At 44.9% G+C, this 27,003-nt stretch overlaps 1 protein-coding gene across 3 annotated transcripts in view; it reads right to left on the reverse strand.

Moving 5' to 3' along the window:
- alg9 (ALG9 alpha-1,2-mannosyltransferase) overlaps nt 1-19,803 on the reverse strand; it is a 70,939-nt gene extending 51,136 nt beyond the window's left edge. For all 3 annotated transcript variants that reach the window (XM_045717514.1, XM_045717513.1, XM_045717512.1), the window contains exons 1-3: nt 19,515-19,803; nt 7,827-7,962; nt 3,031-3,165 (exon numbers count right to left, since the gene is read on the reverse strand). In XM_045717514.1, the coding sequence (XP_045573470.1) occupies nt 3,031-3,165; nt 7,827-7,962; nt 19,515-19,696 (453 nt within the window). In that variant the 5' untranslated portion in view covers nt 19,697-19,803. The remainder of the gene's footprint in view (nt 1-3,030; nt 3,166-7,826; nt 7,963-19,514) is intronic.
- Nucleotides 19,804-27,003: the final 7,200 nt, after the last annotated feature.

Raw genomic sequence — 27,003 nt, forward strand, 5'->3', positions numbered from 1 at the left:
CATCACAACCTCATCACAACCTCATCACAACCTCATCACAACCTCATCACAACCTCATCACAACCTCATCACATACCCATCACAACCTCATCACAACCTCATCACAACCTCATCACAACCATAACATACCCATCACAACCTCATCACAACCACAACCTCATCACAACCACAACCTCATCACAACCACATCACAACCTCATCACAACCTCATCACATCCTCATCACAACCTCACCACAACCTCACCACAACCTCACCACAACCTCACCACAACCTCACCACAACCTCATCACAACCACAACATCACATCCTCATCACAACCTCATCACAACCTCATCACAACCTCATCACAACCTCATCACAACCACATCACAACCACATCACATCCTCATCACATCCTCATCACATCCTCATCACAACCACATCACAACCTCATCACAACCACATCACATCCTCATCACAACCACATCCTCATCACAACCACATCACAACCTCATCACATCCTCATCACATCCTCATCACATCCTCATCACAACCTCATCACAACCTCATCACATCCTCATCACATCCTCATCACAACCTCATCACATCCTCATCACATCCTCATCACAACCACATCACAACCTCATCACAACCACAACCACAACCACATCACATCCTCATCACAACCACATCACATCCTCATCACATCCTCATCACAACCTCATCACAACCTCATCACAACCACATCACAACCACAACACAACCTCATCACAACCTCATCACAACCACATCACAACCTCATCACAACCACAACCACATCCTCATCACATCCTCATCACATCCTCATCACAACCACAACCACAACACATCCTCATCACATCCTCATCACAACCACAACCACAACCACATCACATCCTCATCACAACCTCATCACAACCACATCACAACCTCATCACAACCTCATCACAACCTCATCACAACCTCATCACAACCTCATCACAACCTCATCACATCCTCATCACAACCTCATCACAACCTCATCACAACCTCATCACAACCTCATCACAACCACATCCTCATCACATCCTCATCACATCCTCACCACAACCACATCACAACCACATCACAACCACATCACAACCTCATCACATCCTCATCACATCCTCATCACAACCACAACCACATCCACAACCACAACCTCATCACATCCTCATCACAACCACATCACAACCACAACCACATCACAACCACAACCACAACCTCATCACATCCTCATCACAACCACATCACAACCACAACCTCATCACAACCACATCACAACCACAACCACATCACAACCACAACCACATCACAACCACAACCACATCACAACCACATCCTCATCACAACCACATCACAACCACAACCACATCACAACCACATCACAACCACATCACAACCACATCACAACCACAACCACATCACAACCACATCCTCATCACATCCTCATCACAACCACATCACAACCACATCACAACCACATCACATCCTCATCACAACCACATCACAACCACAACCACATCACAACCACAACCTCATCACAACCACATCACAACCACAACCACATCACAACCACAACCACATCACAACCACAACCACATCACAACCACATCACAACCACATCACAACCACAACCTCATCACAACCACATCCTCATCACAACCACATCCTCATCACAACCACATCACAACCTCATCACACCCACAACCTCATCACAACCTCATCACAACCACATCACAACCACAACCTCATCACATCCTCATCACAACCTCATCACAACCACAACCACATCACAACCACAACCACATCACAACCACAACCACATCACAACCACAACCACATCACAACCACAACCTCATCACATCCTCATCACAACCTCATCACATCCTCATCACAACCACAACCACATCACAACCTCATCACATCCACACCACATCACAACCTCACCACATCACATCACAACCACATCACAACCACATCACAACCACATCACAACCATAACATACCCATCACAACCTCATCACACCCACAACTGTGTGTGTGTGTGTGTGTGTGTGGATGTGTTTAGGATTAAGGTTAGAATTAGGTACAGGGTTAGGAGCTAGTTTTAGGAACGTTTAGGAGCTAGGGTTAGGAGCTAGGAGCTAGGGTTAGGAGCTAGGAGCTAGGGTTAGGAGCTAGGAGCTAGGGTTAGGAGCTAGGGTTAGGAGCTAGGGTTAGGAGCTAGGGTTAGCTTTAGGAGCTAGGGTTAGGAGCTAGGGTTAGGGGTTAGGAGCTAGGGGTTAGGAGCTAGGGTTAGTTTTAGGGGTTAGGAGCTAGGGGTTAGGAGCTGGGGTTAGGAGCTGGGGTTAGGAGCTAGGGTTAGGAGCTAGGGTTAGTTTTAGGGGCTAGGGTTAGGTATAGGGTTAGGAGCTAGGGGTTAGGAGCTAGGGTTAGCTTTAGGAGCTAGGGTTAGGGGCTAGGGTTAGGGGCTAGGGTTAGGGCTAGGGTTAGGGGCTAGGAGCTAGGGGTAGTTTTAGGGGCTAGGGTTAGGAGCTAGGGTTAGGGGCTAGGGTTAGGAGCTAGGGTTAGTTATAGGAGCTAGGGTTAGTTTTAGGAGCTAGGGTTAGGGGCTAGGATTAGTTATAGGAGCTAGGGTTAGGGGCTAGGATTAGTTATAGGAGCTAGGGTTAGTTTTAGGAGCTAGGGTTAGGGGCTAGGGTTAGTTTTAGGAGCTAGGGTTAGGAGCTAGGGTTAGTTTTAGGAGCTAGGGTTAGGGGCTAGGGTTAGTTTTAGGAGCTAGGGTTAGGGGCTAGGGTTAGGGTTAGGGTTAGGAGCTAGGGTTAGGAGCTAGGGGCTAGGGTTAGGGTTACGGGCTAGGGTTAGGGTTAGGAGCTAGGGTTAGTTTTAGGAAGTAGGGTTAGGTATAGGGTTACTCCACTTTTCGGTCAGGGTTAAGGTAAGGGAATGCGAATGAATTGTTTCCCCCCCCCACAAGGTTAGTTACACAATACTGTGTGTGGCTGTGGTACCTTGTTGGTCTGTAGGATGTGAGAGTGTAGTGAGGCAGGAAGGGCATGCAGCCACAGGTAACCGTAGGAACGGATGGCGTTAAGCGGGGAATACTCCCACGTCTGCATCCCATAGCCATACAACAAGAAGTGCATCTACAAGACAGGAAATTACATTATCAGATGAGTGAGGGAGAGAGAACAAGGTTTTCTACTGGACAAATTTAGGTGGTTCCCTCTACATTTGATTCCTAGTGAATACACCACACCTTTACCTGTTAGATCTCTGAAATACCTGTAGTGGCACAGCCTTCTAAAAAGATGCAACCACAGTAGTCTACGTAAAAAGCAGAGAGACCAGAAAAGAATAAACACATTCAAAAGCTTCTCAGTTTATCAAGAAAATAAATTAACACATGAAGAGAAGTAATCTACAGGCTGGGTCCAATTCTGCAAGATGGAGTACTGAGAGTAGGTGGACGGCTGAATAAATCTGCTATGACAGAGGAGGCTAAGCACCCAGCTATGATGTCTAAGGACCTTAGAGTTACCACTCTTATTCTTCAACACATCCACAGAGAAGATGGAACCTGGGGAAGCTACTGCAGAGGTTTGGGATTCCACAAGCAGTAAGACAAATCCTCAGAATGTACTGTATGCAGAAGACTTTATGCTAAAGCTGCAGAGCAGAAAATAGCAGACCTGACAAACCCCTTCACAAACATCGGAATGGATTACTTCAGACCCTTCGAGGTCAAGAGAGAATGTCAAAAAAAGCATGACAGCCCGCTTGGAGTTTGCCAAAAGGCACCTAAAGGACTCTCAGACCATGATAAACAAGATTCTCTGGTCTGATGAAACTAAGATTGAACTCTTTGGCCTGAAGCGCTGTAAGGAGGAACTCTCTAACTACACATTCAGGAACTTCTCCTTCTTTCTCCTGGATACCTGTTAGTACCAGATTCTCTCTCATGGATCTAGTCTGTATATCCAGTAAGGATACCTGTTAGTACCAGATTCTCTCTCATGGATCTAGTCTGCATGTCCAGTAAGGATACCTGTTAGTACCAGATTCTCTCTCATGGATCTAGTCTGTATGTCCAGTAAGGATACCTGTTAGGACCAGATTCTCTCTCATGGATCTAGTCTGTATGTCCAGTAAGGATACCTGTTAGTACCAGATTCTCTCTCATGGATCTAGTCTGTATGTCCAGTAAGGATACCTGTTAGTACCAGATTCTCTCTCATGGATCTAGTCTGTATGTCCAGTAAGGATACCTGTTAGTACCAGATTCTCTCTCATGGATCTAGTCTGCATGTCCAGTAAGGATACCTGTTAGTACCAGATTCTCTCTCATGGATCTAGTCTGTATGTCCAGTAAGGATACCTGTTAGTACCAGATTCTCTCTCATGGATCTAGTCTGTATGTCCAGTAAGGATACCTGTTAGGACCAGATTCTCTCTCATGGATCTAGTCTGTATGTCCAGTAAGGATACCTGTTAGTACCAGATTCTCTCTCATGGATCTAGTCTGTATGTCCAGTAAGGCTTCTCTCAGAACGGTGTTCTCCTTTTTAAGTTCAATAACTTCGGTTTCAATCTTATTGACTGTCCCTTTTAACTTGTGTGTTTCCTTCTCCAATGTAGCAGCTTTTTCATCACTCATCTCGAGGCCTCCAACTCTTTTATATCCTTACTGACTTATTCAAGTATACCCAGTTTGTCATTTATTGATTTTAACAGTTTGGTTTCGACCATTACCATTCCAGGTGGTGAAAATATTAAATCGTCTGTGTCTGTAGAAGAGTCACATTTTCATTTTGTCATGTTTTGGTGTTGCTTGTTTTCTGAATATTTGTAGATACATTTCTCTAGTCTTGTGATTTTTGTGGTGTTATCCAGATTGAAGGTTATCACCCACCAGATTGTATTCGGCGCATGTGACTAATAAACTTTGATATGATTTGATCATTACAAAATCCTTCTGTAATTATGTTAGCACAGCTGAAAACTGTTGTCCTGATTAAAGAAGCAATAAAACTGTCCTTCTTTAGACTAGTTGAGTATCTGGAGCATCAGCATTTTGGGGGTTGAATTACAGGCTCGAAATGGCCAGAAACAAAGACCTTTCTTCTGAAACTCGTCAGTCTATTCTTGTTCTGAGAAATGAAGGCTATTCCATGCGAGAAAATGCCAACAAACTAAAGTTCTGGTACAACGCTGTGTACTACTCCCTTCAATTACAACATTAACAATGTCTACACTGTATTTCTGATCAATTTGATGTTATTTTAAAAATGGACCAAAAAAATGTGGTCTTCTTTCAAAAACAAGGACATTTCTAAGTGACCCCAAACTTCTGAACGGTTGTGTATGTGTTATGGCTTTACACCCCCTGCTATAATGTGGATAAAGAGTTACTTATCTAACAAAACACAGAGGGTGTTCTTTAATGGAAGCCTCAAATATAATCCAGGTAGAATAAGGAATTCCCCAGGGCAGCTGTTTAGTCCACTTACTTTTTTCAATCTTTACTAACGACATGCTTTGAATAAAGCCATGTACGCGGATGACTCAACGCTATACATGCCAGCTACTACAGCGAGTGAAATTACTGCAACGCTTAATAAAGAGCTGCAGTTAGTTTCAGAATGGGTGGCAAGGAATAAGTTAGTCCTAAATATTACTGTTATACTACTGTTCAGTAGTGTGGTCAGGTGGCCTCTTCACAGTCCCCAAGTCCAGAACAGACTATGGGAGGCGCACAGTACTACATAGAGCCATGACTACATGGAACTCTATTCCACATCAGGTAACTGATGCAGCAGGAGAATCAGATTTAAAAAACAGATAAATATACACCTTATGGAACAGCGGGGACTGTGAAGAGACACACAGGCACACATACATACACAAGATAAGACACACTCTACACACACATACACATGATAAGACACACTCTACACAAACATGGATTTTGTATTGTAGATATGTGATGGTAGAGTAGTGGCCTGAGGAAACACACTTAATGTGTTCTGAAAAGTGTTCTGAAATGTAATATTTTAAAATTGTAAAAAAATCAAGCATTCACTTAGTAATAGCAGAGAATCCCCTCCAGGATCAAGAGCCTTGATGTCTAATATTTGTTTTTTTACATGCAGCAAACTGTGAGTAGCATTTTTGAGTTACTTGTATATTTGTATAGTTTAGGTCAAATGTTTGCAATGTGATTGTTAGCATTAAGTTAGCATTCTCTATGGGATTGTACATGTACTTGTTAGCATTACTAACCTTTGGACTACAGAGAAAGGTTTGAAAACAGCGCCCCTTGTGTTCAGTGCCGTTATTACCAAATATCCCAGTAAGGCACAAGTTTGGTGTAAACGTATGACAATCTCGATACTGCCGAAGCCTACTTAAAACATGTGTTGGTCGCGCACTGATGTCAGCGGCATCATGTAGCTTTGAGGTTAGAGGGTTGGGCCAGTAACCAAAAGGTTGCTTGTTCAAATACCGGAAGATGAAAAGAGATTTGCCACTGTGCCCTTGAGCTTAATCCTAATTGCTCCAAGGGTGGCCGTGACCCCACTCCCTGCGGGTGATTTTAAAAATATGTAAATATTTAACCTTTAACTAGTAAAGTCAGTTAACTAGGGTAGGGGGCAGCATTCGGAATTTTGGAAGAAAAGTGTGCCCATATTAAACTGCCTGCTACTCAGGCCCAGAAGATAGGATATGCATATAATTAGTAGATTTGGATAGAAAACACTCTAAAGTTTCCAAAACTGTTAAGATAATGTCTGTGAGTATAACAGAACTGATATGGCAGACGAAAACCTGAGGAAAATCCATCCAGGAAGTACTATTATTTTGAAAGGCTGTTTTTCCATTGAAAGCCTATCCACCATACAAAGACTTAGGACCCAGTTCACAATCTCTATGGCTTCTTCTACATGTGGCCAGTCTTTAGGCATTGTTTCAGGCTTTTACTCTGAAAAATGAGGGAGATACAGCACTTTCAATGAGTGGACAGTGGACATTTCCAGACATGAGTCCAGCGCACGACCGGGAGCGCGCCTTTCTTGTTTCTCCTTTTCTATTGATGAAGCTTTTGTCCGGTTGAAATGTTATTGATTATTTATGACAAAAACAACCTGAGGATTGATTTTAAACATCGTTTGACATGTTTCTACGAACTTTTATTGTACTTTTTTTATTTTTCGTCTGTCTGTTGTGACCGCGCTTTGTTCCAATGGATTGCTGAACAAAACACACCAACCAAACAGAGGTTTTTGGACTTAAAGAGGGACATTATCGAACAAAACGAACATTTATTGTGTAACATGGAGTCTTCGGAGTGCAACCATATGAAGATCATCAAAGGTAAGTGATAAACTTTATCGCTATTTCTGACTTGTGTAACGCCTCAACTTGGCTGGTAACTGTTTGTAATGATTTGTCTGCTGGACGCTGTCCTCAGATAATCACATGGTCTGCTTTCGTCGTAGAGCCTTTCTGAAATCTGACACCGTGGTTGGATTAACAAGAAGTTTATCTTTAAACCCATGTATAACACTTCTAATTTTTATAATGAGTATTTCTGTTTTTGAATTTGGCGCTCTGCAATTTCACTGGATGTTGGCCAGGTGGGACGCTAGCATCCCCACGCCCTAGTGAGGTTAAGAACAAATTCTTATTTACAGTGACAGCCTACAATGTCTCATGGGGAGTTGGGATATGCAAAAATACATATTTCCATTAGACACATGTGCGTAACAGGACAAATATAAGCACCACCCAAATAATTATTACTCACCGGCTCCCAGTAGTTGTAGGTCTCGTCACAGTCGGAGATGTTGCTAAGCAACGCAGCACAGAACCGGGCTGACAGGAGACATTTAAATGCTGTGGAACCTTCAGGAGCCCACACCTGGCCTCCTCTACTGACACACCTACACACACAGAGAGAGAGAGAGTGAGTACAACTACAGCTACCCTCCACCAGACCCACAGAGCAGCGACTCAGCAAAGGTATCGACACACAGACAGGCACACGTGCCATACCGTACCGTATCGGAAGAAGACGGCGCCGGAGAAGAAGGCAGACGTTTTACGTGCCCCCAGCTGAATGGGTCTTTTTGTTTGTTTATTTGTGTTGTTTGTAACTTATTTTGTACATAATGCTGCTGCTACCGTCTCTTATGACCGAAAATAACTTCTGTACATCAGGACTGAGATTACTCACCAAGGACTAGCAGAATCCTTTTTTCCTTTAACGAGACTAACGCGAATGATCTACTGCTTTCTCGAGAACAGGCCCCCGATCCCCGTGATCTGCGTGAAGAGGAGGCGGAGAAAGAGGTGCCGAAGGGAGGGATGCCTTCTGAGAATTCGGAGGCGATCGAATAAACCCCCACTTCCCTCCATTCTGCTAGCAAACTTGCTATCTTTGGAAAATAAAATCGACGAGTTAAGAGGAAGATTAAACTACCAACGGGAAATAAAAAAAACGAACATCTTATGCTTCAAGGAGTCGTGGCTGAACGACGACAATATCAACATACAGCTGGATGGTTATACGATGTACCGGCAGGATAGAACAGCGGCATCTGGTAAGACAAGGGGCGGCGGACTATGAATTTTTATAAATAACAGCTGGTGCACGATATCTAAGGAAGTCTCGAGCTATTGCTCGCCAGAGGTAGAGTGTCTCATGATAAGCTGTAGACCACACTACTGACCGAGAGAGTTTATCTGTATTCCTCGTAGCTGTTTATATACCACCACAGTCAGAGGCTGGCACTAAGACAGCATTGAATGAGTTGTATTCTGCCATAATCAAACAGGAAAACGCTCACCCAGAGGTGGCGCTCCTAGTAGCCAGAGACTTTAATGCAGGGAAACTTAAATCCATTTAACCAAATTTCTATCAGCAGGTTAAATGTGCAACCAGAGGGAAAATAACTCTGGACCACCTATACTCCACACACAGAGACACATACAAAGCTCTCCCTCGCCCTAAATTTGGCAAATCTTACCATAATTCTATCTTCCTGATTTCTGCTTACAAGCAAAATTTAAAGCAGGAAGCACCAGTGACCTAGATCAATACAAAAAAAGTGGTCAGGTGAAGCAGATGCTAAGCTACAGGACTATTGTGCTAGCACAGACTGGAATATGTTCCGGGATTCCTCCGATGGCATTGAGGAGTACACCACATCAGTCATTGGCTTCATCAATAAGTGCATCAATGACGTCGTCCCCACAGTGACTGTACGTACATACCCCAACCAGAAACCATGGATTACAGGCAGCATCCGCACTGAGCTAACAGCTAGAGCTGCTGCTTTCAAAGAGCGGGACTCTAAACCGGAAGCATACAAGAACTCCCGCTATGCCCTCCGACGAACCATCAAACAGGCAAAGAGTCAATACAGGACTAAGATCAAATCCTACTACACCGGCTCTGATGCTCCTCGGATGTGGCAGGGCTTGCAAACCATTACAGACTAAAGGGAAGCACAGCCGAGAGCCACCAAGTGACACAAGCCTACCAGATGAGCTAAACTACTTCTATGCTCGCTTCAAGGCAAATAACACTGAAATATGCATGAGAGTTACCAGCTGTTCCAGAAGACTGTGTGATCACACGCTCCGCAGCCGATGTAAGACCTTTAAACAGGTCAACATTCACAAGGCCGCAGGGCCAGACGGATTACCAGGACGTGTACTGCGAGCATGCGCTGACCAACTGACAAGTGACTTCACTGACATTTTCAACCTGTCCAAGTCCGCAATACCAAAATGTTTTAAGCAGACCACCATAATGCCTGTGCCCAAGAACACTAAGGTAACCTGCCTAAATGACTACAGACCCGTAGCACTCACGTCCGTGGCCATGAAGTGCTTTGAAAGGCTGGTCATGGCTCACATCAACACCATTATCCCAGAAACCCTAGACCCACTCCACTTTGCATACCGCCCCAACAGATCCACAGATGATGCAATCTCTATTGCACTCCACACTGCCAAAAAGGAACATCTATGTGAGAATGTTATTCATTGACTACTGCTCAGCGTTCAATACCATAGTGCCCTCAAAGCTCATCAATAATAATAATAATAATCTAAGGACCCTGGGACTAAACACCTCTCTCTGTATCTGGATCCTGGACTTCCTGACGTGCCGCCCCCAGGTGGTAAGGGTAGGTAACAACACATCCGGCACGCTGATCCTGAACACAGGGGCCCCTCAGGGGTGCGTGCTCAGTCCCCTCCTGTACTCCCTGTTCACTCACCTGGCACGGCCAGGCACGACTCCAACACCATCATTACATTTGCCGACGACACAACAGTGGTAGGCCTGATCACCGACAACGACGAGACAGCCTATAGGGAGGAGGTCAGAGACCTGGTCGTGTGGTGCCAGGACAACAACCTCTCCCTCAACATGATCAAGACAAAGGAGATAATTGTGGCCTACAGGAAAAGGAGGACCGAGCACGACCCCATTCTGATCAACGGGGCTGCAGTGGAGCAGGTTGAGAGCTTCAAGTTCCTTGGTGTCCACATCAACTAACAGACCAGCTCTTGCGTGAGAATACCAGGAAGGAAGATGACGGACTGAACGTAGTTATGTAGAGTACCTCAAGATAAAAACGTAATATTCAATATCGGTAAATTAGACTAAATATTAGCACTATACAATCTGGTGGGTGATAACCTTCAATCTGGATAACACCACAAAAATCACAAGACTAGAGAAATGCATCTACAAATATTCCGAAAACAAGCAACACCAAAACATGGCAGAGAGTCAGACAGGGGAACCGATTTCAAAATGAAAACGTGACTCTTCTACAGACACAGACGATTTAATATTTTCACCACCCGGAATGGTAAAGGTCGAAACCAAACTGTTAAAATCAATAAATGACAAACTGGGTATACTTGAATTAGTCAGTAAGGATATAAAAGAGTTGGAGGCCTCGAGATGAGTGATGAAAAAGCTGCTACATTGGAGAAGGAAACACACAAGTTAAAAGGGACAGTCAATAAGATAGAAACCGAAGTTAATGAACTTAAAAAGGAGAACACCGTTCTGAGAGAAGCCTTACTGGACATGCAGACTAGATCCATGAGAGAGAATCTGGTACTAACAGGTATCCTTACTGGACATGCAGACTAGATCCATGAGAGAGAATCTGGTACTAACAGGTATCCTTACTGGACATGCAGACTAGATCCATGAGAGAGAATCTGGTACTAACAGGTATCCTTACTGGACATACAGACTAGCTCCATGAGAGAGAATCTGGTACTAACAGGTATCCTTACTGGACATACAGACTAGATCCATGAGAGAGAATCTGGTACTAACAGGTATCCTTACTGGACATACAGACTAGATCCATGAGAGAGAATCTGGTACTAACAGGTATCCTTACTGGACATACAGACTAGATCCATGAGAGAGAATCTGGTACTAACAGGTATCCTTACTGGACATACAGACTAGATCCATGAGAGAGAATCTGGTACTAACAGGTATCCTTACTGGACATACAGACTAGCTCCATGAGAGAGAATCTGGTACTAACAGGTATCCTTACTGGACATACAGACTAGATCCATGAGAGAGAATCTGGTACTAACAGGTATCCTTACTGGACATACAGACTAGATCCATGAGAGAGAATCTGGTACTAACAGGTATCCTTACTGGACATACAGACTAGATCCATGAGAGAGAATCTGGTACTAACAGGTATCCTTACTGGACATACAGACTAGATCCATGAGAGAGAATCTGGTACTAACAGGTATCCTTACTGGACATGCAGACTAGATCCATGAGAGAGAATCTGGTACTAACAGGTATCCTTACTGGACATACAGACTAGATCCATGAGAGAGAATCTGGTACTAACAGGTATCCTTACTGGACATACAGACTAGATCCATGAGAGAGAATCTGGTACTAACAGGTATCCTTACTGGACATACAGACTAGATCCATGAGAGAGAATCTGGTACTAACAGGTATCCAGGAGAAAGAAGGAGAAGTTCCTGAATGTGTAGTTAGAGAGTTCCTCCTTACAGCGCTTCAGATTCCACGCCAAGCTATCGACAAAATCCAACTCGAACATGTACACCGCTTCGGACAGAGAGGGCAGAGGTATGAACGCCCAATCGTTGCCCAATTTGCTTCCTTTAAAGATCAAATCCTGGGTAAAAGACTTCCTCGGACCAGATTGGCATGATTGATCAGTTCTTGAAGGAAATTGCAGAACGGCGTAAAGTTTTGTATCCAATTTTCAAGGAAAATAGATGAAAAGGGAAACGAGTAGCTCTCATCTTCGATAAACTATATATTGATAACCAGTTGTTCAGAGACACACAGACTACTCCACGGCTATTTAAACAATTACAAAGTTCTCATAGACGAGGAAAATAATGAAACACCCAATTCTAGCCCGGTTATGGATTGTAATACAACAAAAAAATATAGCTTTTCTATTCATCTTCAAATATAACTAATTGGAAGACAAAAGCACTAATTCAACATGGTGAAGATAAAAACTCAGTAAACAGAAGGCACAGTATGTGTGGATGGTGTGGTGTGTGTTTATTTTATTTGTTATGTTTGGGAAAGTGTGGCGTTGAGTGAGAAATTAAATGGTTGCATTGTCACGGTTGTCGAAAGGAGGAGCGGACCAAAGTGCAGTGTGTGTCGTTCCACATTTTATTTACTCTGTGAAACTATGCAATACATAAATAAACTGAATGACAAAAACAACAAACCGTGACGCAGAGGTGAAACAGACACTGACTCAAAGACAATCTCCCACAAACCCAGGTGGAACAAACACCAACTTAAATATGACCTCCAATTAGAGACAACGAGGACCAGCTGCCTCTAATTGGAGATCATCCCAAACCCAGCCCAACAAAGAAATACAAAACTAGAACAACCCAACATAGAAATACAAAACTAGAACATAACATAGAAAAACTAGAAAACCCCCGTCGCACCCTGACCTACTCTACCATAGAAAATAACAGCTTACTAGGGTAAGGACGTGGCATGCATATCCCAGAACCAATGTATTGCTGTGAGCAGGGGGGGGTGTGAGAGCTTTCAATGTTGTTCAGATGATGGATATACTTTATAATGAATTACACGTCTAATTTATTGTCCTATCATGGTGGAACTGTTTTAAAATAAATTATATATCTTATTTGTTTATTTATGATCCTATATTGATGGAACGGTCCACAACCCTATACCCTGGACACCCACCTGAATGACCCAGATACTAAGGAGAAGAACCAAACTGTTTTATGGACCTGCTGTAAAGGGTCTGTATGCAGACAAAATGCAGTCAGAGACCTAGAGCAGCACTGCCCCCTATAGATTCTGAGCCTGCCTGGCAGGGTTGGTCCTGTAGTGGTTCTGAGCCCGCTTGGCAGGGTTGGTCCTGTAGTGGTTCTGAGCCCGCTTGGCAGGGTTGGTCCTGTAGTGGTTCTGAGCCTGCTTGGCAGGGTTGGTCCTGTAGTGGTTCTGAGCCTGCTTGGCAGGGTTGGTCCTGCAGTGGTTCTGAGCCCGCTTGGCAGGGTTGGTCCTGTAGTGGTTCTGAGCCCGCTTGGCAGGGTTGGTCCTGTAGTGGTTCTGAGCCCGCTTGGCAGGGTTGGTCCTGTAGTGGTTCTGAGCCCGCTTGGCAGGGTTGGTCCTGTAGTGGTTCTGAGCCCGCTTGGCAGGGTTGGTCCTGCAGTGGTTCTGAGCCCGCTTGGCAGGGTTGGTCCTGTAGTGGTTCTGAGCCCGCTTGGCAGGGTTGGTCCTGTAGTGGTTCTGAGCCCGCCTGGCAGGGTTGGTCCTGTAGTGGTTCTGAGCCCGCTTGGCAGGGTTGGTCCTGTAGTGGTTCTGAACCCGCTTGGCAGGGTTGGTCCTGTAGTGGTTCTGAGCCCGCTTGGCAGGGTTGGTCCTGTAGTGGTTCTGAGCCTGCCTGGCAGGGTTGGTCCTGTAGTGGTTCTGAGCCCGCTTGGCAGGGTTGGTCCTGTAGTGGTTCTGAGCCCGCTTGGCAGGGTTGGTCCTGTAGTGGTTCTGAGCCCGCTTGGCAGGGTTGGTCCTGTAGTGGTTCTGAGCCCGCTTGGCAGGGTTGGTCCTGTAGTGGTTCTGAGCCTGCTTGGCAGGGTTGGTCCTGTAGTGGTTCTGAGCCCGCTTGGCAGGGTTGGTCCTGCAAAGCCAAAGCCCCCTGAAGGGAGAGTATAATATACAAGGAAATTCTCAAAGCTGCTAATGAGAACCTTGATGACCTTGTAGCCGGTGGGGATTCCGGTGGGGTGCCCCCCCACCCAGGCAGTGGCAGTGCTGGCAACACTAGCTGCAGTAACCCATGGGGAGGGGTCACCCTCGGACATTCAGAGAGGGGGTATATTATACTGACCCTGGTGGCACAAAATCAAAGGTCTGACTGCGTGGAGATGCTTGGGAATATGGTCAATACGGGGGACTGTGTTGTGGGTGTTTCAGGGGAAAGGGGGTATATCTGACCATCTAGGATGTGACAATGGTTAATAAAATCTCTCAATTTCTGCCCATTGTTTTCTGCACGGTCTTGCAGGCCTTCTCATACAGCTGCAACTGTATATGCATTCGTAAATCAAGGCCTTTCTTGAGTTGGGCTCTGGGATGGTGCAACTGTTGAGAATGTGAGCTTATGGTTGTGTGTGGGGGGAAGGTTTGAGTGTGTGGCTTATGGTTGTTTATTTATTCATTTCACCTTTATTTAACCAGGTGGCCAGTTGAGAACAAGTCCTTTATTTAACCAGGTGGCTAGTTGAGAACTCCTTTTAAAGGTGGCCAGTTGAGAACCCTTATTTAGTAGGCTAGTTGAGAACAAGTCCTTTATTTAACCAGGTGGCTAGTTGAGAACAAGTTCTCATTTACAACTGCGACCTGGCCAAGATAAAGCAAAGCAGTGCGACAAAAACAACAGAGTTACACATGGAATAAACAAACATACAGTCAATAACACAACATCTGTATACAGTGTGTGCAAATGAAGTATGGAGGTCAGGCAATAAATAGGCCATAGTGGCGAAGTAATTACAATTTAGCAATTAACACTTGAGTGATAGATATGCAGATGAGGGTGTGCAAGTAGAAATACTGGTGTAGAAATACTGGTCTGCAAAAGAGCAGAAAAAAAATGGAGATGAGGTAGGTAGTTGGTTGGAGGGGCTATTTACAGATGGGCTGCATACAGCTGCAATGATCTGTGAGCTGATCTGACAACCGATGCTTGAAGTTAGTGAGGGAGATCTAACTCTCCAACTTCGGTGATTTTTGCAATTCGTTCCAGTCATTGGCAGCACAGACCTGGAAAGAAAGGCGGCCAAAGGAGGAATTGGCTTTGGGGATGACCAGTGAGATATACCTGCTGGAGCGCGTGCTACAGGTGGGTGCTGCTATGGTGACCAGTGAGCTGAGATAAGGCGGGGCTTTACCTAGCAGAGACTTGTAGATAACCTGTAGCCAGTGGGTTTGGCAAAGAATATGTAGCGAGGACCAGCCACATATTGTCCATATATTCTAAGTCAGAACCGTCCAGAGTAGTGATGCTGGACAGGCGGGCAGGTGCGGACAGCGATCGATTGAAGAGCATGCATTTAGTTTTACTAACGTTTAAGAGCAGTTGGAGGCCACGGAAGGAGAGTTGTATGGCATTGAAGCTCGTTTGGAGGTTTGTTAACACAGTGTCCAAAGAAGAGCCAGATGTATACAGAATGGTGTCGTCTGCGTAGAGGTGGATCAGAGAATCACCCACAGCAAGAGCGACATCATTGATTTATGTAGAGAAAAGAGTCGGCCCGAGAATTGAACCCTGTGGCACCCCCATAGAGACTGCCAGAGGTCCGGACAACAGGCCCTCCGATTTGACACACTGAACTCTGTCTGAGAAGTAGTTGGTGAACCAGGAGAGGCAGTCATGAGAGAAACCAAGGCTGGTCTGAGAAGTGGTCTGTGGTTACCACCTGCAGAACCACTCCTTTATTGGGGGTGTCTTGCTAATTGCCTATAATTTCCACCTGTTGTCTATTCCATTTGCACAACAGCACGGCTCTGACTTAGAATACGTGGACAACTACAAATACCTAGGTGTCTGGTTAGACTGTAAACTCTCCTTCCAGACTCACATCAAACATCTCCAATCCAAAATTAAATCTAGAATTGGCTTCCTATTTCGCAACAAAGCCTCCTTAACTCATGCTGCCAAACATACCCTCGTAAAACTGACCATCCTACCGATCCTTGACTTCGGCGATGTCATTTACAAAATAGCTAAAAACACTCTACTCAGCAAACTGGATGCAGTCTATCACAGTACCATTCGTTTTGTCACCAAAGCCCCATATTCTACCCACCACTGCGACCTGTATGCTCTCGTTGGCTGGCCCTCGCTAGATATTCGTCGCCAAACCCACTGGCTCCAGGTCATCTATAAGTCTTTGCTAGGTAAAGCCCCGCCTTATCTCAGTTCACTGGTCACCATAGCAGCACCCACTCGTAGCACGCGCTCCAGCAGGTATATCTCTCTGGTCACCCCCAAAGCCAACACTGCCTTTGGCTGCCTTTCCTTCCAATTCTCTGCTGCCAATGACTGGAACGAATTGCAAAAATCACTGAAGCTGGAGACTCATATCTCCCTCACTAACTTTAAGCACCAGCTGTCAGAGCAGCTCACAGATCATTGCACCTGTACATAGCCCATCTGTAAACAGCCCATCCAACTACCTCATCCCCATACTGTTATTTTGTTTTGCTCCTTTGCCCCCCAGTATCTCTACTTGCACGTTCATCTTCTGCACATCTATCACTCCAGTGTTAATGCTGAATTGTAATTATTTCGCCACTATGGCCTATTTATTGCCTTACCTCCCTAATCTTATTTCATTTGCACACACTGTATATAGACTTTTCTATTGTGTTACTGGTCCCGTGTGGCTCAGTTGGTAGAGCATGGTGTTTGCAACGTCAGGGTTGTGGGTTCGATTCCCACGGGGTGCCAGTACGGTGAAAAAAAAATGTATGAAATGAAATGTATGCATTCACTACTGTAAGTCGCTCTGGATAAGAGCGTCTGCTAAATGGCTAAAATGTAAATGTGTTATTGACTGTACGTTTGTCCCATGTGTAACTTGTTCTCAACTGGCCACCTGGTTAAATAAAGGACTTGTTCTCAACTGGCCTACCTGGTTAAATAAAGGACTTGTTCTCAACTGGCCTCCCTGGTGAAATAAAGGTGAAATAAATACAAATATGTATGGGTATGTACGTGTATATATACCAAAAAAAGATATGGGGATTGGAAATGAAGCAGACAATTACAATGGTCCACCCCAAAATACAAATAACATGGTCCAAGCACACCAAGACAGTCATGAAGAGGGCACGACAACCAAAAAGGTCCTACAGCTGCACCATCGAGAGCATTCTGACTGGTTGCATCACTGCCTGGTATGGCAACTGCTCGGCCTCTGACTGCAAGGGCACTACAGTGGGAAGTGCGAACGGCCCAGTACATCACTGTGGCTAAGCTTCCTGCCATCCAGGAGGTGTCAGAGGAAGGCCCTAAAAATTGTCAAAGACTCCAGCCACCCAAGTCATAGACTGTTCTCTCTGCGACCGCACGGCAAGCAGTACCGGAGCACCAAGTCTAGGTCCAAGAGGCTTCTTAACAGCTTCTACCCCCAAGCCATAAGACTCCTGAACACCTAGTCAAATGGCTACCCAGACTATTTGCCCCCCCCTCTTTACACCAGTGCTACTCTCTATTGTCATCTATGCACAGTCACTTTAATAACTCTACCTACATGTACATACTACCTCAACTAACCGCTGCCCCCGCACATTGACTCTGTACCGGTACCCCCTGTATATAGCCTCCACATTGACTCTGTACCGGTACCCCCTGTATATAGCCTCCACATTGACTCTGTACCGGTACCCCCTGTATATAGCCTCCACATTGACTCTGTACCGGTACCCCCTGTATATAGCCTCCACATAGACTCTGTACCGGTACCCCCTGTATATAGCCTCCACATAGACTCTGTACCGGTACCCCCTGTATATAGCCTCCACATAGACTCTGTACCGGTACCCCCTGTATATAGCCTCCACATAGACTCTGTACCGGTACCCCCTGTATATAGCCTCCACATAGACTCTGTACCGGTACCCCCTGTATATAGCCTCCACATTGACTCTGTATCGGTACCCCCTGTGTGTAGTCTCACTATTGTCATTTTACTGCTGCTCTTTAATTACTTGTTACTTTTATCTCTTATTCTTATCCATATCTTTTTTTTTTAAACTGCATTGCTGGTTAGGGACTCGTAAGTAGGCATTTCACTGTGAGGTCTACTACACCTGTTGTATTCAGCATTTCACTGTGAGGTCTACACCTGTTGTATTCAGCATTTCACTGTGAGGTCTACTACACCTGTTGTATTCAGCATTTCACTGTGAGGTCTACTACACCTGTTGTATTCAGCATTTCACTGTAAGGTCTACTACACCTGTTGTATTCAGCATTTCACTGTGAGGTCTACTACACCTGTTGTATTCAGCATTTCACTGTGAGGTCTACTACACCTGTTGTATTCAGCATTTCACTGTGAGGTCTACTACACCTGTTGTATTCAGCATTTCACTGTAAGGTCTACTACACCTGTTGTATTCAGCATTTCACTGTGAGGTCTACTACACCTGTTGTATTCAGCATTTCACTGTGAGGTCTACTACACCTGTTGTATTCCGCATTTCACTGTGAGGTCTACTACACCTGTTGTATTCAGCATTTCACTGTGAGGTCTACTACACCTGTTGTATTCAGCATTTCACTGTAAGGTCTACTACACCTGTTGTATTCGGCGCATGTGACTAATAGAATTTGATTTGATGATCATCTCTCTGGGCTCCAGCTGATATGGATGAGAGGGGCTGATAACACGGAGCATGCGCAGTGTGGAGCGTCCCTTGGAAAGCGTCATCCTTAACATGCAGTCGTGTGCTCTACTAGTATCAGACTAGACTAGCTGGATAACCCCAGGTACAAATACATACACATAAATACACACTGGCCTCTGAGTTACGAGACCAACTGCAGAAGCTGTGTCTGTCAGAGGAGTCGGCTGGCTATCGCTAAACTCAGTGTTGACGGAAGCAGCGGCAGACAGAATAAATAAACTGAAGACGAGTGACAGAGATGAAGATAGTTAACTACTGACTGTGGCTAACTAGTTCCGAGACTGACTGATAAAACACGTCCCGTCACGCTCAGTGTTTCACAAGCAAGACTCACTTTTAGCAACAGATGGGTTGGTTGTCACTGACAGTGCAGTGAGCCAACATTAGCTAGCTAAGTTAGCATTGACCCAATAGCATCCCCTGGAACTGTAACTAGCTATCACTACCGGCAGAAGGTACTGTACTCACTCAGTCCGTGTGTCGGGGGTTTTGGTCTCCTCGCCGGCCTTCTCCTCTCTCTGCACCCGGGTTTCGCTCAGTAGATTCCCGCTGTTGTTAGCATCTTGTCTACCGACTCGTCGCGTTCTTTGCTTACCCCCCTTAGCCGCCATGTCTACTACTGGCGCTCCCGTACCTCGCCTTGCCCTCATTATGGGGTTTTGTGGAAAAAGGCAGCGCCATGTTTAGTGATGGCAAGTTAACTAGCGTAGACTGCGTGCTGTTCTGGACATCTCTGAAAGCTACAATTAATCAAGAAGCCACGAGGAGGTGTGTATATTAAGGTGTCATTTCCGTCTCATAATTCAACAAAAATTAGGGAGGAAGGTGGAGAGAGTTCCCATAAAACATGTCCAGGAAGCAGATGATCATGTTGAGGAGCTGAGACAGTTGAGAGCACATAGAAAAATGTTGAGTGCCCATTCGCTCTCAGAGTTTGTGCTATTAGTAAAAATAAACATAACTGCATATTTGGACGCAGTTAGCTATTATTCAGTGAAAGCGAGGTAAATTATCAGATAAGAAATGACCCATAATCTAGTATTTTCTGTATTTCGGCCCGCATAATTCTAGACTATTATTTTATTTTAATCAGTCATGTGTATTGCTTTATTTTCTTGTATACAGGAAGTGATTTGTATTCGCCCTGGCCAATCATTTTGTTGTATGTTAACGTGTTGGTTCCTGGAAGCGTGTAGGCCTTTTAGCTAGCTGTTAAAACATCTACTCGCTGTTGTTATCATTTATGTAAAAATACAATCAATAATATCAAATCAAATTGTATTGGTCACATATACATGTTTAGCAGATGTTAATGCGAGTGTAGTGAAATGCTTGTGCTTCTAGTTCCGACCATGCAGTAATATCTAACAAGTAATCTAACAATTCCACAACAACTACCTTATACACACATGTGTAAAGGAATGAATAAGAATATGTACATATAAATATATGGATGAGCGATGGCCGAACGGCATAGGCAAGATGCAGTAGATGGTATAGAGTACAGTATATACACATGAGATGAGTAATGTAGGGCATGTAATCATTATATAAAGTGGCATTGTTTCAGTGACCAGTGATACATTTATTAAATCCAATTTTTAATTATTAAAGTGGCTAGAGATTTGAGTCAGTATGTTGGCAGCAGCCACTCAATGTTAGTGATGGCTGTTTAACAGTCTGATGGCCTTGAGATTTAAGCTGTTTTTCAGTATCTCGGTCCCAGCTTTGATGCAGGGTTGAACAGGCAGTGAGTGGTATTTTGTTTTTTTTATGTATTATTTCGTACACTGTTACCCCAGGAAAGTCTCATTACATACAGCCGGGAGGAACTATTGGATATAAGAGCAACGTCAGCTCACCAACATTACGACCAGGAATACGACTTTCCCAAAGCGGATCCTCTGTTTGGACCACCACCCAGGATAATGGATCGGATCCCAGCCGGCGACCCAAAACAACGGCGCTGCAGAAGGGGCAGACGGAGTGGTCTTCTGGTCAGGCTCCGTAGACGTGCACATCGCTCACCGCTCCCGAGTTTACTACTCGTCAACGCCCAGTCTCTTGACAACAAGGTAGACGAAATCCGAGCGAGGGTTGCCTTCCAGAGAGACATCAGAGATTGTAACGTTCTCTGTTTCACGGAAACATGGCTCACTCGGGATACGTTATCAGAGTCGGTACAGCCACCTGGTTTCTTCACGCATCGCGCCGACAGAAACAAACATCTCTCTGGTAAGAAGAAGGGCGGGGGTGTATGCCTTATGATTAACGAGACGTGGTGTGATCATTACAACATACAGGAACTCAAGTCCTTTTGTTCACCTGACCTAGAATTCCTTACAATCAAATGCCGACCACATTATCTACCAAGAGAATTCTCTTCGATTATAATCACAGTCGTGTATATCCCCCCCAAGCAGACACCTCGACGGCCCTGAAAGAACTTCATTGGACTCTATGTAAACTGGAAACCACATATCCTGAGGCTGCATTTATTGTAGCTGGGGATTTTAACAAGGCTAATCTGAAAACAAGGCTCCTCAAATTTTATCAGCAAATCAAATGCGCGACCCGGGCTGGCAACACTCTGGATCATTGTTACTCTAAGTTCCGCGACGCATACAAAGCCCTCCCCCCGCCCTCCTTTCGGCAAATCTGACCACGACTCCATTTTGTTGCTCCCAGCATATAGACAGAGACTAAAACAGGAAACGCTCGTGCTCAGGTCTGTTCAACGCTGGTACGACCAATCGGATTCCACGCTTCAAGATCAAATTTCAAAATCAAATCAAATTTATTTTTATATAGCCCTTCGTACATCAGCTGATGTTCTCAAAGTGCTGTACAGAAACCCAGCCTAAAACCCCAAACAGCAAGCAAAGCATGTGAAAGAAGCACGGTGGCTAGGAAAAACTCCCTAGGAAAAACTCCCTAGAAAGGCCAAAAACCTAGGAAGAAACCTAGAGAGGAACCAGGCTATGAGGGGTGGCCAGTCCTCTTCTGGCTGTGCCGGGTGGAGATTATAACAGAACATAGTCAAGATGTTAAAATGTTCATAAATGACCAGCATGGTCAAATAATAATAATCATAGTAGTTGTCGAGGGTGCAACAAGCACGTCCGGTGAACAGGTCAGGGTTCCATAGCCGCAGGCAGAACAGTTGAAACTGGAGCAGCAGCACGGCCAGGTGGACTGGGGACAGCAAGGAGTCATCATACCAGGTAGTCCTGAGGCATGGTCCTAGGGCTCAGGTCCTCCGAGAGAAAGACAGAAAGAGAGAAAGAGAGAATTAGAGAGAGCATATTTAAATACACACAGGACACCGGATAAGACAAGAGAAATACTCCAGATGTAACAGACTGACCCTAGCCCCGCGACACAAACTACTGCAGCATAAATACTGGAGGCTGAGACAGGAGGGATCAGAAGACACTGTGGCCCCATCCGATGATACCCCCGGACAGGGCCAAACCCGGACAGATCGCTTCGATCACGTGGACTGGGATATGTTCCGGATAGCGTCGAACAACAACATTGATGTATACGCTGATTCGGTGAGCGAGTTTATTAGCTAGTGCATCGGTGATGTTGTACCAACAGCGACTATTAAAACCTTCCCCAACCAGTGTGATTGCGATTGTGTCGTCTGTGGACCTATTGGGGCGCATGCTCTGAGGACGCTCTGAGGACGCCTTAACCCATCTGGACAAGAGGAATACCTATGTAAGAGTGCTGTTCATCGACTACAGCTCAGCATTTTAAACCATAGTGCCCTCCAAACTTGTCATTAACCTCGAGACCCTGGGTCTTGACCCTGCTCTGTGCAACTGGGTCCTGGACTTTCTGACGGGCCGCCCCCAGGTGGTGAGTTTAGGAAACAACATCTCCACCCCGCTGATCCTCAACATTGTGGCCCAACAAGGGTGCGTTCTCAGCCCTCTCCTGTACTCCCTGTTCACCCATGTCTGTGGCCATGCACGTCTCCAACTCAATTATCAAGTTTGCAGATGACACTACAGTAGTAGGCTTGATTACCAACAACGACGAGACGGCCTACAGGGAGGAGGTGAGGGCCCTCGGAGTGTGGTGTCAGGAAAACAACTTCTCACTCAACGTCAACAAAACAAAGGAGATGATCGTGGACTTCAGGAAACAGCAGAGGGAGCAGCCCCCTATCTACATTGATGGGACAGTAGTGGAGAAGGTGGAAAGTTTTAAGTTCCCCAGCGTACACATCACGGACAAACTGAAATGGTCCACCCACACAGACATCGTGGTGAAGAAGGCGCAGCAGCGCCTCTTCAACCTCAAGAGGCTAAAGAAATTTGGCTTGTCCCCAAAAACACTCACAAACTTTTACAGATGCACAATCGAGAGCATCCTGTCGGGCTGTATCACCGCCTGGTACGGCAACTGCTCCGCCCACAACCGCAAGGCTCTCCAGAGGGTAGTGAGGTCTGCACAACGCATCACCGGGGGCAAACTACCTGCCCTCCAGGACACCTACAGCACCCGATGTCACAGGAAGGCCAAAAAGATCATCAAGGACAACAACCACCCGATCCACTGCCTGTTCACCCCGCTATCATCCAGAAGGCGAGGTCAGTACAGGTGCATCAAAGCTGGGACCGAGAGACTGAAAAACAGCTTCTATCTCAAGGCCATCAGACTGTTAAACAGCTTCTATCTCAAGGCCATCAGACTGATAAACAGCCATCACTAACATTGAGTGGCTGCTGCCAACATACTGACTCAACTCCAGCCACTTTAATAATTAAAAATTGGATGTAATAAATGTATCTCTAGTCAATTTAAACAATTCCACTTTATATAATGTTTACATAACCTACATTATTCATCTCATATGTATATACTGTACTCTATACCATCTACTGCATCTTGCCTATGCCGTTCGGCCATCACTCATTTATATATTTATATGTACATATTCTTATTCATTCCTTTACACTTGTGTGTGTTTAAGGTAGTTGTTGTGAAATTGTTAGATTACTTGTTAGATATTACTGCATGGTCAGAACTAGAAGCACAAGCATTTCGCTACACTCGCATTAACCCCTGCTAACCATGTGTATGTGAACAATAATATTTGATTTGATTTGATATCAATCATGTAAGCACATGGAAATACTTTTTATAAAATTATTTATTTACAGTACTCGTCAAAAGTTTGGACAAAAATGTTGCTGAGTTGGACTGCAGAGTTACTGTCATGTTGCTGAGATGGACTGCAGAGTTACTGTCATGTTGATGGACTGCAGAGTTACTGTCATGTTGCTGAGATGGACTGCAGAGTTACTGTCATGTTGATGAGATGGACTGCAGAGTTACTGTCATGTTGCTGAGATGGACTGCAGAGTTACTGTCATGTTGATGGACTGCAGAGTTACTGTCATGTTGCAGAGTTACTGTCATGTTGATGAGATGGACTGCAGAGTTACTGTCATGTTGCAGAGTTACTGTCATGTTGCTGAGTTACTGTCATGTTGCTGAGTTACTGTCATGTTGATGAGTTACTGTCATGTTGATGAGTTACTGTCATGTTGATGAGATGGACTGCAGAGTTACTGTCATGTTGCAGAGTTGGACTGCAGAGTTACTGTCATGTTGCAGAGTTACTGTCATGTTGCAGAGTTACTGTCATGTTGCAGAGTTACTGTCATGTTGATGAGTTACTGTCATGTTGATGAGATGGACTGCAGAGTTACTGTCATGTTGCAGAGTTACTGTCATGTTGATGAGATGGACTGCAGAGTTACTGTCATGTTGCAGAGTTGGACTGCAGAGTTACTGTCATGTTGCAGAGTTGTGTCCTATTCTCCTCCCTTATCCCAAAGTGTGTGCTTGCATATTTCCAGGATGAGGAAATTTGTATTTCTATCGCTGAGGTCTGCAGCCATATTACAATGAGGGGATTCCTGCATTTACAGCCATATTACAATGAGGGGATTCCTGCATTTACAGCCATATTACAATGAGGGGATTCCTGAGGACTACAGCCATATTACAATGAGGGGATTCCTGAGGACTGCAGTCATATTACAATGAGGATATTCCTGAGGACTACAGCCATATTACAATGGGGGGATTCCTGAGGACTGCAGTCATATTACAATGAGGGGATTCCTGAGGACTACAGCCATATTACAATGAGGGGATTCCTGAGGACTGCAGTCATATTACAATGAGGATATTCCTGAGGACTACAGCCATATTACAATGAGGGGATTCCTGAGGACTGCAGTCATATTACAATGAGGGGATTCCTGAGGACTACAGCCATATTACAATGAGGGGAGTCCTGCATTTACAGCCATATTACAATGAGGGGATTCCTGAGGACTACAGCCATATTACAATGAGGGGATTCCTGAGGACTGCAGCCATATTACAATGAGGGGATTCCTGCATTTACAGCCATATTACAATGAGGGGATTCCTGAGGACTACAGCCATATTACAATGAGGATATTCCTGAGGACTACAGCCATATTACAATGAGGATATTCCTGAGGACTACAGCCATATTACAATGGGGGGATTCCTGCATTTACAGCCATATTACAATGAGGGGATTCCTGAGGACTACAGCCATATTACAATGAGGATATTCCTGAGGACTACAGCCATATTACAATGAGGATATTCCTGAGGACTACAGCCATATTACAATGAGGGGATTCCTGAGGACTACAGCCATATTACAATGGGGGGATTCCTGAGGTCTACAGCCATATTACAATGAGGGGATTCCTGAGGACTACAGCCATATTACAATGAGGGGATTCCTGAGGACTACAGCCATATTACAATGAGGGGATTCCTGAGGACTACAGCCATATTACAATGAGGGGATTCCTGAGGACTACAGCCATATTACAATGAGGGGATTCCTGAGGACTACAGCCATATTACAATGAGGGGATTCCTGAGGTCTACAGCCATATTACAATGAGGGGATTCCTGAGGACTACAGCCATATTACAATGAGGGGATTCCTGAGGTCTGCAGCCATATTACAATGAGGATATTCCTGAGGACTACAGCCATATTACAATGGGGGGATTCCTGAGGACTACAGCCATATTACAATGAGGGGATTCCTGAGGACTACAGCCATATTACAATGAGGGGATTCCTGAGGACTACAGCCATATTACAATGGGGGGATTCCTGAGGACTACAGCCATATTACAATGAGGGGATTCCTGAGGACTGCAGTCATATTACAATGAGGATATTCCTGAGGACTACAGCCATATTACAATGAGGATATTCCTGAGGACTACAGCCATATTACAATGAGGGGATTCCTGAGGACTACAGCCATATTACAATGAGGGGATTCCTGAGGACTGCAGCCATATTACAATGAGGGGATTCCTGAGGACTACAGCCATATTACAATGAGGGGATTCCTGAGGACTACAGCCATATTACAATGGGGGGATTCCTGAGGACTACAGCCATATTACAATGAGGGGATTCCTGCATTTACAGCCATATTACAATGAGGGGATTCCTGCATTTACAGCCATATTACAATGAGGGGATTCCTGAGGACTACAGCCATATTACAATGAGGGGATTCCTGCATTTACAGCCATATTACAATGAGGGGATTCCTGCATTTACAGCCATATTACAATGAGGGGATTCCTGAGGACTACAGCCATATTACAATGAGGGGATTCCTGAGGACTACAGCCATATTACAATGAGGGGATTCCTGAGGACTGCAGCCATATTACAATGAGGGGATTCCTGAGGACTACAGCCATATTACAATGGGGGGATTCCTGAGGACTACAGCCATATTACAATGAGGGGATTCCTGCATTTACAGCCATATTACAATGAGGGGATTCCTGAGGACTACAGCCATATTACAATGAGGGGATTCCTGAGGACTACAGCCATATTACAATGGGGGATT

This window comes from Salmo salar, chromosome ssa04 (assembly GCF_905237065.1).
Source record: "Salmo salar chromosome ssa04, Ssal_v3.1, whole genome shotgun sequence".
NCBI classification, from domain to species: domain Eukaryota; kingdom Metazoa; phylum Chordata; class Actinopteri; order Salmoniformes; family Salmonidae; genus Salmo; species Salmo salar.